The following is a 15805-nucleotide window of genomic DNA, read 5'->3' as shown; positions in this document are numbered from 1 at the left end:
TGGTGGTGGTGATGATGATGATTGATGATGATGATAATGATAATGATACCTACATATACACAAAACATTCAAACAAATGTAGAGGCATGAAAACAAAAAGAGGAAAAAAATACAAAAACAAATTTTCACTTGCAGCTAAAATTTCGACGTACATACATACAAATACATATGATGATGATGATGATGATACTAATGGGAACACTGCTTTTATTGAATCAAATAACATCTATACTGGCAATAATCAATATAATGAAATTAATTTAAATTAATGATAATGATATATTGAAATCAAAATTATTATAATAATAATGAAATTAATATAATCAGTAGTCTACTTCGCTCATCATTTTATACAAATGAGTACTAATAGAGAATGTTAGTTTAGAAAAGAAAGGTTAATACAATATTCCTACCGCAATATATTGAATATGATGATGATAAAATCAAGTTTAATAAATTGTTTTTAAAATGTTACGACCAAATTAAATCTACTAATGATAAATTAAAAGTATTGTAAAAACCCAGTGTTGAAATTTTAAAAGTTTTTATTAAAAGATTAAAATTAATGTAGTTGCTGTTTGTGAATATTTATTGATTTAATATTCTCTCGACTTTGACAAATAAATTTGTTTTGTGGCATACTGTTAATTCCAGGATTTCAATTGTGTTATTGCAAACCAGAACTATATCTGGACGAAGAGATTTAAAAAGTACAGACTCTAGGCGAAAATCTTCACCATCCACATCAGCAAATATCGAAACATCTGAATTTGCGCAGTTTTAAAATCGTCAAAAGTAATAATAATAAATAATGATGTAATAATGTTCAATAAAAACCATAATGCTCATTGTCTAAAACAAGTGCAAAACGGTAATGTATTCAAATTGGTTATGAAGTATTCCTAGCGCTAATTACAAACAAAATGTTTTTCAAAAGCACTGTCTAAAAAAACAGCTGAATTGCTACGATAAACCAAATCTTATAATGAAAACAAAAATGATTTCAATAATTTCTTGAATGATTTTTCTGTCAGTTCGGGCTGTCTTAGATGACTTGGTAGACTATTCCAAACAACTTGTCCACTTACTGAAAAACTTCTCTCCGCCATTAACAAGTTGCTATCATCAGACCTTAAGCAGACAGTTTTAAAAGACATAACAAGTTGCTATCATCAGACCTTAAGCAGACAGTTTTAAAAGACAGTTGATTCGGTGCATGCATTTCTTTCGAATAAACTGGAGCCATTCCCTTTATACATTTGAACAGGATTGTTGATATTTTAAACAAAATTCTTTTTTTGACCATCAACCAGTGCAGTTCTCTGAATATCGGGGTAACATGGTCAAACTTTTTTGTACCAACCACGATCTTAGCTGCCCGATTCTGAATTCTGAATGGTATAGGTCGATTTAATTAGAGTCTATTAATTTGTTAATAAATGAAATCCGCCATAAATTTTTAATTAACGTCAAATTCAAAATATTGAAAAAGCCAATTAGAGTTATTTCAAATGTTTTGTGAAAAATTAAACAGTTCTTAAAGTCAGCGTTCAAACATGAATTCAAAATATTTTTGTATTTCCATAGTTTGTAGTTTCTTGATTCTAGCAAATTTGTTTCCTGGCACACCGTTAACTCGATAATTTCAATTTTGCGGTTGCGCATAATGGCGACGTCTGGACGGATGAAGTTGAACAGTTGCGATATTGGTTGAACTCTGACTCGATATCTGCAAATATCAGGCAATCCTCCTGGCAACATGTCTTCAACCAATTAACAAACTCAGATAGAATTTTATTATGACGTTTTGTATATCTTGCCAGCGCCGCAATCGATCCTTAGTTAGACACAACGTGTTTGTTAGCGCCGCATAAAGAACCTAGAGAATCTTGTGTCTTTCCCTATCTGACCAGATTGGCGTTGGTTGGCAATTGTTGAATAATATATTTTCTAGCAAATTTGTAAAAAGTTTCTGAGATTGTATCTAATTGTTTAGACCAATGAGATATTTGAGATGATGATATTACTTCGGTCACCGATTTCACCAGACAACCCTGACTCTGAAGCGACACCACATGATTCCAACAAGCAGTTACCCGTTATCCTCTAAGCGCTTTTCAAAGTTTAATTGCGACGTGATAAATCTTTTTAAGACTTGCAGTTTCATCTGAGTGGAAATATTTAGATCAGTTGTGATATTTAACAGTGTTGTTAATTTGGAAACCACTTTTTTCTTGGCCTTTGAGTCTTTTAGTTCCGAGTCGTATATTTTACCTAGGTATTTGAATCCGGAGCCCAATTCAATGGTTGGAATTGGTAAGTCGTCTATTGTCAACCTAGGTAAAAATTGCTCATATGAACCATCTTTTTTCATCATACAGAACACACAGCTTTTGTTTACTCGCATTTGCATATCTGACCATCTACACCAGGCTAAATTAAAATCAATCAGTTTGTGAGCACTTTGCAAATGACGTGCCACTATTGCTGTATTATCTGCAAACTATAACCAAGATCAGGCCTTAACATTTGACATGGTCCCCACAAGAAGCCGCATAGTTCAAATTTCTGGCCTTCAAAGATTTTTTGGCTGTAGAGTTATGGGGCGAAAGTTTCCCGGATCATCGTATCACCTTTTTTATAAATAAGGATTGTTAAAGCTTTTTTCCAGCATATCGGGATAGTTGCAGAATTCCAATATTTAACTATCAATTTGTGAAAATATGTGCGGAGAATTGGATATCTCTTTACTGCAATCACCGAAATTTGATCTAGCGGGCAAGGTGTGGCCTTGGCCTTGCACTTTCGAATGATCGCAGCGATTTCATTGTAGGTCGGTTTTTCAATGTCTCCTATAAATGATGGTTCCGGTAGGGAAGGAATCTAGTCTGAAAAATAAAATGAGGATCTTGCGTCAGCCATCAACCCATTGCGGAAAAAATTTCCCCCGTAGGCCACATTGAACTGAGGAGATACATTTGTAGATGATGAAAACGACGATCTGCATGCCTTCCAAAAGTTGTTCTTGAATTGATTTGTAGCTTGTGCGGGGTACGTTTTTTTTGATGATTTTAATTTCAGTTTATTTTGTATTAATTTACTCAGCTTTGAGATATTGTTGTCGAAAACATTGTTGCAGTTTTGAGCTTTCAATTGTTTTAGTTCCTTTTTTTACTGTTTGATTGAGCGGTCGATTTTTAAATTTGCTTTAGTTTTTACAATGCCATAAGTGTTTTTGAAGTAGGTGTGTTGCAAAATTATTGATATTCATGTTGTTTAAACATTCCAATTCGACCTGAAAGGCTGAGTTTGCTTCTGACCACTCTGTCGGTGATTTTGGCAGTTTGACGCCTGAGAGCGGTTGCGGGACAGTCATTTGTACTGGCTTGTGTTTGAAACCAGGATAAATGGATGTTTCACCATCGTCGACTTTGACTTTGAGAGATTTGAGCATTTTACAAGTTCTTTGGTGCATTGTTAAACCCTTTCTGCCCCTACAGGGTCGGCCGCAGCAACAGGTCAACGTATTATTTAAATTACTCAAAAAAATATTGAATAATTATTAACATTATTTAATAAACTAGACAAAATATTAATATTTGGCGAGTTGTTTATATTCACAGGAAAAGGAATTTATATATAATTATCGTTAATAATCAAATGTTCAATGAAATCCTGCTGCTCAGGGCAGGAAGGTGGTACCTTAAAACGGTCATGAAATATTTATATCGCAGTAAATGGCGTATGTTGTTTTAATAACAGAATAAACTGATTTGTCAATAAATAAAATATGTTTCACGGCATAATAATAATAATAATTAAAACCGTTAGAAAAATCAGAATCAATAATTGCATATATATACATACATATATGTGCAGGAAGAGGACTATATTTCAATATTTTATACAGTGTTGTATGAATTCTACTGAATTGTTGGCATATGATTATGTCAATGCACTTAAAATAGACGAAGTCGTCCTTAAACCGTTCAATGATACTAATAAAACAAAACTCAGGATATGATATAATATATTACAATAATTGTAAGACATCACAAATGGTTTTAAAGAACAACTGCACTCCTAAAGACCTAATCATGTAGGTAACATATGAATTTAAATGCCTTATTGACGACTTTCCGCGTCAACAACATACGTATATTGGTGTTACGACTACTTCACTATCAACACGTCTCACAAAGAGGAGCCATAAAATCTCACTTTCAATCAACACTTGCAACTCCAATAACACGCCAAATTCTTAACAACACAAAATAATTTATCAAAACACAATACATCTATAAATTGCAGATGCTTTCCTAATATATATCAATAAACTCCAAATAAACATCCAACAAAGAATGATAATTTCATTATCAACTCGACGCCTTAATACTAACAATTAAGAGCAAAGGAATGACAACAACAAAAATGAAGAGTTCGGCACCAACTAATAAACTTTGCTAAAGAACTTTGTTTTGTTTAAAGAAACTAAACAAACCAAACATGCACTGAAGATGATTTATGAAAAATCAAAATAAATAAGGTATTATCTGCATGATGAATTTATTTAATTAAAATCTTCTTTTTGTCTTCTAATTCACTATTACAGTCATCTGTAATATTTCTAGTCCGTGAACATATGAAATTTGGGTTTTATTAAATACATACATACAATTGAATTGAATAATATTGATAAAATAATTGTTCAAAAAATTGAAAAACATAGTTACAAACTCAACAATGTGGAAAATGTGGTCTGAACCTCTCTCTCTCTCTCTCTCTCTCTATATATATATATATATATATATGTATATATATATATATATACTATACATACCTACATACATACCTACCTACATACCTACCTACATACAATACTTAAATACATACGTACGTACATTACATTCATACATACAAAAGCCATCGGATGCATTTGAGGTCTTTTTAACGCACGCGAGTGGAAAACTGTTTTTCCATCGTGAATACAAAACAACCTTAACAATCTTTTTTAAAAAAAAGTGAAAAAAAATGAAGGAGAGAGACAGAAACAAAGAATAAAAAAGACAAAAAACAGAAAGAAAAAGTGAAAGAGAAAGAAAATAAAAAAAGTGAAATGGAAAGAGAGAAAAAAAATAAACTAAAAAACAAATGGCAAAAATAAAAAAAGTGTAAAAAAAAATTTGGAAAAGCTTAGACACCGAAAAAAACAAAGAGGAGAAAATAGTAAAAGTCAAGATGGGGATGAGAAGAAAAGAGAAAAACATAAATTTGAGAAAACGGAGGAGTGAGGGGAAAAAAGAAAAAAATGAGAGCAAGAAAGAGAAAGATGAAAGAAGAGGGATATAGAAATAAATAAGTCCAAAAAATAAAATAAAAACATAACAATTAATTTAATAACATAGAAAAGTAATGTAAAAACTAAAAAATAAACCGAAACCGAAAATAGCAACGAGAGCGATAGCAACAAAACACGAAAAACTACGGAAGCAACAACAAAAGCAGCAACATGTTTTATGTTTTTTAATCTTTTTATATATTTTATTTCCTCGAATTCATCGGCGTATTTTTTCATTTTATACAAAGATTTTTCCGTGCACTAGTCGAATAAAATATTCAAGAACATACGTCCTTACGTAAACACATACGTACGTACATACATACAAATCATCCATCTAAAAACAACCATATTTTATATATATATTTATGTGTGTGTGTATGTGTGTGTATGTATGTGTGTGTGTGTGTGTGTGTGTGTGTGTGTGTGTGTGTGTGTGTGTGTGTGTGTGTTGTGTGTGTGTGTGTGTGTGTTGGAAAAAAAGACCATATTTTGTATTTATACAGTTATACAGTATTGTATGAATTCTGCCGAATTGTTGGCATTAATCAATTTAAAGTTGTCTGTTTAATTTTCTTTACTAGAATTTTTTGGAAATTTTTCAATTTACTGAAAACAGAATCATCCAAGCTCATCATTAAAATTCAATAAAATTGTTATTATTCAAATTCATCAAGCAGACATTTTTCTGTTCTTTATTGTTATTGAAGTTAGTATTATGGCGTATATGTTTATTTTGGGTTTATTAATATCTATTAGAACAGCTTCTGCAATTTCAAACTCTGTACATCGAACTACTAAAAATGCTGTACAAAACATTACTGGTTCTACATTTTTTAAACCAAATGTTACAAGGTGGTGTTCAGAATTTTTTGCAGTAGAAAGAGTTGTTGACATAGAATTCGACAAAATTTGTAGTTGTCAGAAAGAATTAGGACAAACTTTATTTACAGAAAATGAATTGAGTTTTTTGAAATCTTTATCTAAGCCATGAAACCGATAGTAACTGCAATGGATATCATTCAGAGTGAAAATTGAAGCTAGCTTCAAAATTGTTAATATGGCAGGTTATTGTCACGTAAGTAAGGAGGCAAACCATTTCAAACAACCGGGCCAAAAAACGCAAAGTTGCGAGAACCAGTCGCTAACTTTGTAGTCGGGATAAAAATAAATTGCGCTCGGTTGATCGGAAGGAATATTTTGAAAAATGAGATTTGTATGATTCCAATCTATCATTATTGACACATTTAAACATCAAAACTGCTAACTTGAAAAAAACACGTTTCTCAACACTCAACCAGTGCAACTTATTCAAAATAGGCGTAACATGATCAAACCTCGAACTAACCAAAACCAACTTGGCCGCACGATTCTATATTGACTGAAGCTTTGAAAAAAACCTTTTGGTGACACCATAAAAAAGACTATTGCAATAGTCCAGTCTGGAAAAAACGAAAGAGAAAATCGAACTTTGAAGAACAGACGTGTTTAGTGATTTTCTGACATTGCGTAATAAACGCAGACCCTCACTAAGTTATTATTATGTAAATCCATCTTTAGGTTTGAGTCAGTTTCATCAATCTGCTTTTAAGTGGGCTGTGTGAGGAGACGCTGGGCAGCAAAATGCGCCTTGTTAACTATAAAAGAGAAGGTAGCTCCAATTCTTCAACCCCAGCAGGTTGGTGTTGGGGTTAGCAGAGAAGCAGAGGAAGCAATACATGCAGTCCGACGTTTTGTGGGCAACATGGGAGAGAATGAGGGTTTTCTAAAACTTTATTTTTCCAACGCCTTCAATTTCCTCCGTCGCGATCACATGCTCAATTGTGTAAAGTCGCGACTCCCCGAAGTTTACAACTTTTGTTGGTTGGCCTACAATGCCAATTAATTTTTTTCTTTTGACAATAACAAGATTTTGTCGGCTGAGGGTGTGCAGCAGGAAAACCCTTTGGGCCTATTGCTGTTTACTCTGTCTATCGACCCCTTAATAAAATCTCTCCGTTAAAAATTTGTTGTCGCATATCTAGATGATATCGCTCTTGGAAGTTGTGTGGAGGTTTTGAACGACGACATTGACTTAATAAATAATAGTTGCCATTAATATGGGCTTAAGCTCAACATCAACAAATGCGAAATTACCCCTATTTTCACTTTACTTACAAATTTTTCACAAAACATTAATAAAACTGAATTAATTGACCTCCAATTTTTAGTAGCCGTCATTTTTAGGGGTAAACGTCATGACGACTTTTGGGTCAAAAAATAAAATGAATTCAAATATGTTTTATCGATGATGGTGCACATCAGTAAGCATGATGTTTTCATCCTTTTGACCCAAGCTGCATTTATCCCGAAACTCTCATATTTTTTAAGAACCTCCTCTAATCCGTCAAAACAAATTTTGGATATGTTCGAATGCGAACTTCGTATGGAGTTTCAATCCATTTGGTGATAAAGGCTTGTGTCAGGCTGTTTTGCCCATTTGCATGGGCGGTTTGGGTTTGGGCGTCGTGGCTGATTTGGCACCGTCTGCTTTTTTGTCTTTTGCCACGGCCACGGCGACCCTTCAAAATATGATGTTGCCAGTAGCAAAGTTATATGAAGACCACCTAAGGAAAGAAACGTTTGCTGAGTGGTGCTCCATTTTTGGCGATGTACTCAATATTGATAATTGTTCTCAAAGAAAGTGGAATGAACCCTTTTTGAATAAATCCAAAATATTTTTAGAAAAAATGAATGATTCACTTCTAAATAAAGCCAGATTGATGGCGGTTAAAAGCGACTTGGGTTCTGTGTGGCTTAGGGCAGTACCCAGCACTGCTTGCGGCACTAGACTTGACAACGCCTCTATTAGAGTCGATCTATGTCTAAGATTGGGATTACCAGTGGTTTCGGAGTACAGATGTCTGTGCGGAGCCTATGTTTTTTCTTTGGGTTACCATGGTCTTTCATGTAAGTTTGGATCCGGCGGGCAGGCTAGGCATTCAGCAATGAATGATTATCTGATTAGACTTTTCCAAAAAGCTTATATACCAGCCATAAAACAGCCAGCCAGTCTGATCTTGGATAGGAATATTAGACCAGAAGGATACACACTAACTCCATGGTCTGATGGTCGTTGTCTGACGTGGGACGTGACGTTCCCACATACTTTGGCAGATAGGTATATCAGCAATACTTTATTGAAACCTGATTTTAAAAATTCCAAATATGTTGATCTGAATGACGGCACAAGATTGTTTGTCCCGGTTTGCGTTGAAACATTTGGTCCAATTGATAAGGTCACACAACATTTTTTTGACAATATCAGTACTAAAATAATCAAAGTGTCAGGCGATCCAAACGATAAGATGTATATGAAACAAAATGTTTCTTTATTATTATAAAAATTTAATTCTTTTTGCATGTTAGAAAATATCGCCAAATGCCCGGCTGCGCGAGATCCTAGGACCAACATAATAAACTAGTGAGTCGGGACTAAATGATAGTCTTTATGGCTATTGTTTTTAACCAAAGACTCGCACATACATACATACATTATTATTATTATTATTATTATTATTATTATTTAATGCATTTGTATAGCGCCTATTAAATGAAATCTCACAGGCACTCTCAAAATCCAGTAACAATAAATTAAAGAAATGATTGTCAAAAGTCAACAGTTTATCCACAATGTACATTAAACGAATATACAATGTATACTTGCATAATATAAAAAAAGCGGGTAAATGAAAAAAAATTAAGTCAAATTAACAAATCATAAATTTAAAGTTTGCAAATAAAACATGACACTAGTTCCATATCATCGTTTCACATCAGAACATGTCCTGACATTGACATCGGCATTTCTGGTGCTGCCACTTTTGCTGTTGTTATTGAAAACCCAATTCCTAACCTGAACATAATCAGGCCAAGAACTTGATCTTTCAACTATTTCCGCATACTTCTCATCTACACACAACCGGAATGACGTAGAAGGGTGGGTTTTATCAAGTTTTATTTTGTCATCTCTCCTCTTGAATACAGTGTAGCAAGACAAAACTTTAACATCAATTGACTCAAGGTGGTCAACAACATTGGATGCACAAGTCTTTGAAATATTACCAATGTGATAAAATTTTTCCGATATACAACTTTACTAGCTGATATTTTATATTGCGTAGGCCTATGAGGTTCAACAGTGGTCTATGATATTGCATGACAACATGGACTTGTATTAGTTGATAGTAAAATGTTTCTTCTTTTCTTGCGTCTGACTGTTATAAAATTTTCACCATCGTTGTTACCTTCTTCAGCAATGTCAGACAAATTTTTAGTGACTGATGTTTCAGCATCTGAATCTCCATCAGCGCATGCATCACTGCACACGATACTGTACACCTTTTTTTGGACATCACTCAGTATATTGCCATGCTCTTCAAGAAATTCCAGAACGACCGGACTATTTTGAATAACACTTTTTTGCAACCTCACCTGTTCAGCTGACAATTTCTCGAATCTATTGTCACAATTACTTACTTTCCACAAGTCATCAGCGAGAAAACAGGGAAATTTGTCTTCGACTTTAGTTTCAAAAATTAACCGACATATACTAAGAAATTCGTCCCACATTTTATTTTTGTCAACGTCTTCGGAAAACTCCGGCAGGCTGAGCGATAATGTGCTGGCTTCATGCTGCAAAAACTTTGCACTTTTTTTTACATCGTCAACTTCAAAAAATTCGCAAAGAGATGTTTTCATTTCCTTTTCATTTATCTGGTTTCAAACATACCAAAGATAACACAATAACGTATCAATTACGTATTTTTTATCGCTTTTAACCTCGACAATTATTCCTTCCGCCATTTTCCAAAGATTCAAAATATATCAAATTCAAAATAATACATACATACACACATACATACATACTTACATACATACATACACATACATACATATATACATGAATACAAACAAACATGCATGCGTACAGCAATGCATACATACAGCAATACATACACACATACAAACGCCATTTATCACTTAAATTAATTCAAAGATACAATGAAAGTCTGTTCGATTGAATGATGGAGGCAATGGTGATATTAATTTCTTTAACAAATGACTTTCAGTAAACTTGGTTATGATTTTAATTAAATTTCAAAACATATTAAAACAAATAAACAGAACACAGAACTAATAAACAAAACAAGACAAAATTCAACTTCAACTATTAATAGTACCCATAACTCATTTCATTTCTTAGATTCTATTTTCTTTGATTTGGTTTGTAGAAATAAAATGTTTAAATAACAAGGGTAATGTTTTAAACAACAGCCGCTTATTTATAAGAACGTTCGCTCTATTTTTTTATTTATTTGTTTTATTTACTCATTCATAATTAATTAATGCATTCATTCATTTATCTTTTCATATAACCATTTGTTTGTTTATTTTTCATTTATTTGTTTGTTTGTTCGTTTTGTTAAAAAATTAAAAGACGTTTTTAAAATTTTTAAAATTGAATTGATATGATTGCAATAATTTTGAAATTAAATAGATTAAAAGTGATTTGATTAATTAACAAAAAGTTAGTAAAAATATAGATGGTAGTTTGTAAAAAAATTTTGGAATTGAAAGAACGTAAAAACTTTCACATTGCTATCTCGCCCTGCAACTAAATAAATAAAGGCGCCCACGAATACACATACAATACAATACAATACACTACACATCTTAGTACAAACGTACAATACAATTGTTCAACTTAATACGAATACACAATACAAATATACATAGGTCACGAGATGAAATAAAGTGTGATCCTATCCTGGTGTTGCAGTGACCTGGTTCTAGTACGAGGAAATCCTCGGGTGTGTGTGTTTGTGTGGTGTGTGTGTGTGTGTTTGGTTTGTGTGTGTTGGTGGTACCTCTAAAATTAACTGTGAAGGAGGATTTTTCATAGAAGATCCGAGATAGACATGCTATCGATTTTCTGGGAATTGATGGTAGTCCCTAGAACTAAGACAAAGCTGGGTAATAAATGTATGAAAGTGGTCTTGCCAAAAATTTGGAACGATCTACTTCTTCGTCTAAAACAAATTGTTCTATTAAAAAAAAACTGAAAATGCTCTGGTTCACTCAAGTTTTTAATTCATAACCTCTGAGGAATATCTAAGAAATAATAATAATAATTTATACATGCATACACACAGACATATACACACACATATACACACACAGATACATACATACATCTGTACAAACAAACAAACAGTGACATTGAAACAAACATTTCAACATAAACAAACTGCTAAACTTGAGCCTTTTAAACAGTGGACCAGGATTATATATAGGATGACCGAGGGATTACAAAAGAACTAAAACAACTATTTAAATACACACAAATACTCAAACATAAAAATATAGGAACATGCCTACCTACATGCACATACAAACACGCATATACATACATTCATACATACATTCATACATACATTCACACGTACATACCTACGTACATACATACGAAACGAAACGAAATTTTATTTGCTTCTCAAAATTTAAAATTAAAAGAAAGCAGGATGACCATATTAGAATTTATATAAAATTCATCTAGTATGGCCACCTAACCAAAAATGTTCTAAGTTCAAACAAAATGAATAAATGACAAAATGTAAGTATGTTATAGTACGATGGTTCATGGTTAATTTAGAATAATGTTTGGTATCTATTCGGAAAAACACTTAATAGACATTGCATAGTTATCTATTTATTTAAGCAATATATAGAACGACATTGTTCTAAAAGCTAAACAGAAATGTTAACTAAACAATGGCAATCAAGGCGCAAATAAAAATTGAAAAATAGTTCTCCATATCTTGCGAAGTTCAGAGCGGATCTCAAGACCCATCTGTTTTCAAAATTCCTTGAGGAGCGCTGTTGAACATTGCGGAAATATCGCTTTATAAGCTAATTGATTGATTGATTGATTGATTGATTGATTGATTGATTGATTGATTGATTGATTGATTGATTGATTGATTGATTGATTGATTGATTGATTGATTGATTGATTGATTGATTGATTGATTGATTGATTGATTGATTGATTGATTGATTGATTGATTGATTGATTGATTGATTGATTGATTGATTGATTGATTGATTGATTGATTGATTGATTGATTGATTGATTGATTGATTGATTGATTGATTGATTGATTGATTGATTGATTGATTGATTGATTGATTGATTGATTGATTGATTGATTGATTGATTGATTGATTGATTGATTGATTGATTGATTGATTGATTGATTGATTGATTGATTGATTGATTGATTGATTGATTGATTGATTGATTGATTGATTGATGGATCGATTGATGGATCGATCGATCGATCGACCGACCGACCGACCGACCGACCGACCGACTGACTGACTGACTGATTGAGATTGATTCATTGATTCATTGATCTATATTGATTTACGGTTGGTCATTCAACAACAGAAACAATTTTAATTTCTTTTTAAAGATTGCAGACAAATTTTCATAACAAAAACCAACTTTCAAAATTTGATTCCACACTCTAGGACCCTTACATACAACATGCGAATACAGAATATTTTGATTTATTTGATAATAAATACTTAACTTGTCTAGAACTTTTATTGAAGATGAAATAATTATTAAAAATTGATGGGAGCCTATTTGTAAGTTGCTTGAAAATAAAATTTGCCACAAAATAAAGATTTAATTTGTCAAAATTTAAATTGTTGGTGGCAACGAATAGTTGATTGGTGTGCGCTTGCTTCCTGGACAGCTTGATGACCCTCATTGCCCTCTTCATCAGCATCTTGACGGAGTTTGTGGTCGTTTGATACGCACTGGCCCAAACAACATTGCAGTACGTCACGTGAGGTAGATAGATGGCGTTATAGATCATGTTTAAGCATTTTTGCGGAAGGTAAAATTTTATTCTGTTCATTATTGCGATAGATTTCGCTAACTTGTTTGAAACGTAATTGACATGGGGTTTGAAGTTAGTTACTGATCTAATAAAACGCCTAAAAATTTTATTGTTTTACTCTCGATTATTTTTTGGTTGTTGATTGTAATTTTATACGTTTTTTATAATTTAAATATTGCACTGGTCCGAAGACAATCAGTTGCGTTTTTGAAATGTTTAGTCAGTTTATTGGAGTTGAACCATTTGACGACGTGTTTTATTTCAGCGTTGGTTTGATCGATAACATCATCAATATTATCCCCGCTTCCAAAAATGTTTGTGTCGTCAGCAAAGCAAACGTAATCGAAGTAGTCGGTTGCATCTGGTAGATCGTTGATGAAGATGATGAATAGCAGTGGTCCTAAGATGCTTCCTTGATGAACCCCGACACCATTGTGTCGTAATGTTGAATTTTCATTTCCCCAACAAACAAACTGATTTTTTCCAGACAGATAACTCCTGAACCATTTCAATGTCGTACCTCTTATACCGTAGTGCTCAAGCTTGCTTAGCAGGATGTCGTGATCGATACAGTTAAATGCCTTCGACAGATAGAGGCATGTTCCTACAATGAAATGTTTTTTCTCTGCTAAATTACCTATTTTTCTTATCAGTTCGATGATGGCCAGTTTTGTTGAATGTTTCTCTCGAAACCCGAAATGGCATGAAATGATGTTATTTTTTTGTTAAAACGAAATTATTCTCCAGTGCATAATTTTTTCAATTACTTTTGAGAATGCTGGTACAAGTGAAATTGGTCGGAAGTTAGAAACGTCATTATTACCAGTAACTTTCTGTATTTGTATGATTTTGAATATTTTGAGGCACTTTGGAAAAACACCGGTTGTGAAGGAAAGGTTGATGATGTGTTCAAGGACCTGGGTGGTGGAGTGAATTGTCGATGTTACAATTTTGGTTAGAATATCATCCCAACCGCTAGACGACTTTGGTATCAGCAATTTGGTTGCGGAAATTATCTCATCTGCAGATGCATGGAGACAAAAAAATGAATTTGATGTTTTGTTGCGAAGAAAAGTTTTCCATTGTTTGTCTGTTTGAAATGAATTGAGCAAATTTGGAGCTATGTTGACAAAATATTCATTCAAAAAATTTGCAGGATTTTCAATAATCTGTTCGTTTGAAGTTAACTGAGATTTAGTTTTATGACTGATATTTTTGAAATTTCCTTCATTATTGACCACGTTTTTTTACTATTATTATTATTTTGCTCGATCTGTTCCATGTAATATTTGGGCTTCAATTTTTTTTTTATTTCGTACAAAACTGTCTTAACGTTTTACCTTGGATAATTTTTCTGGAGATGGATTTTTCAAATAAATTTTGAATAGCAATTTTTTTTTATTAATTTTTTAATTTCTCCAGTGAACCAAGGTTTTGTTTTCGCCAGTTTCTTTTTCTTATTTTGTGAATTTATAACGCAGATATTGTAAAAACAAGTTCGGATTCTGTTGATGAATAGCTCGAAGCCCATGTCTGTATCGAAACATTCAAATACTTGACACCAGTCTAAAGATTGCAAGCACTCATTCAATCTATGCAGGCGATTTGCTGAAAATGAAAACTTCATTTTTGTTGAACCATTTACACTTGCTTTGCTTTTGTCTGCCTCTTCAAATAATGCGAAGATTGGAAAATGGTCAGATAAGTTGCACAACAATACGCCACTTAGTTTTAATAGTTTTAGATGATTCACAAAAATGTTGTCTATTACTGATTGCTTGTTGATGCTGGTTCTTGTTGGAATTGTGATGAGTGGGAATAAATTGTAATTTGATGCGAGATTTAACAAATTTGTTTTATTACTGTCATCGTTTGCGGAAGTTAAGTTGATGTTAAAGTCTCCCAATAAACAGATAAATTTATTTTCTTTACTTGCTGTATGTAACACCTGTTCTAATTGGTCGAGATAATAATTTGGATTTTGAGGAGGGCGATTGGAAACTATCAAAATCGAATTTTTGTTTTTATTAATTATTTCAACTGGAAACTTTTCATAATTCTTTGCAACCAATAGCATTTAGATCTTTTCTAATCTTGAACAAACATCCAGTCTCCACATAAAAACCAACATCTCCTCGACGCTTACCGCAGCGATTTCTTCCAACAAATTGGTACTCATCAATTTCAATACTACTCTCGTCATTTAACCACGTCTCCGCCATTGCAACGACATCAAATTTAAAAGGAAAGTTTAATAGAAAGTCATGTAGTTCATCGATTTTGTTTATTAGACTTCTTATGTTTAAATGCATGACTTTTAACATTGGGCAGACATTTATCTTATCAGAAATAATAGAATGATATGTAGCGTTCACAGATTTCGCATCATCAAACATAGTGGAATTTTGTGACAGATGTTCTTCAATGTTATCAAGTTGATAATCAAAAATTGTGCTAACCATTTTTAGCATTGACATCATCAGGTTTTTTCTGATTGAAGCGCCATTCACGAACA

General features: G+C 32.8%; 3 protein-coding genes across 3 annotated transcripts; 1 reads left to right on the top strand and 2 right to left on the bottom strand.

Annotated features, from left to right (window-relative positions):
* Positions 1-6398: 6398 nt before the first annotated feature.
* On the top strand, positions 6399-8721 carry HELRODRAFT_179145 (hypothetical protein; the record flags this gene model as incomplete). The annotated part of the gene is made up of 2 exons (XM_009027988.1): positions 6399-6405; positions 7709-8721. 2 exons carry the CDS (start codon positions 6399-6401, stop codon positions 8719-8721), a joined length of 1020 nt encoding a protein of 339 aa, XP_009026236.1.
* Positions 8722-9140: 419 nt separating this feature from the next.
* On the bottom strand, positions 9141-10078 carry HELRODRAFT_179144 (hypothetical protein; the record flags this gene model as incomplete). Its single annotated transcript, XM_009027987.1, has 2 exons — positions 9141-9428; positions 9596-10078. The coding sequence occupies 2 exons, from the start codon at positions 10076-10078 to the stop codon at positions 9141-9143; spliced, it is 771 nt and encodes a 256-aa protein (XP_009026235.1).
* Positions 10079-15341: 5263 nt separating this feature from the next.
* HELRODRAFT_179143 (hypothetical protein) lies at positions 15342-15752 on the bottom strand (the record flags this gene model as incomplete). Its single annotated transcript, XM_009027986.1, has 1 exon — positions 15342-15752. One exon carries the CDS (start codon positions 15750-15752, stop codon positions 15342-15344), a length of 411 nt encoding a protein of 136 aa, XP_009026234.1.
* Between the last annotated feature and the right edge of the window lie 53 nt (positions 15753-15805).

This window comes from Helobdella robusta (assembly GCF_000326865.2).
Source record: "Helobdella robusta unplaced genomic scaffold HELROscaffold_52, whole genome shotgun sequence".
NCBI lineage: Eukaryota > Metazoa > Annelida > Clitellata > Rhynchobdellida > Glossiphoniidae > Helobdella > Helobdella robusta.
Note: the sequence above shows the minus strand (reverse complement) of the source record. Positions and strands in the feature narration are given on the sequence as shown.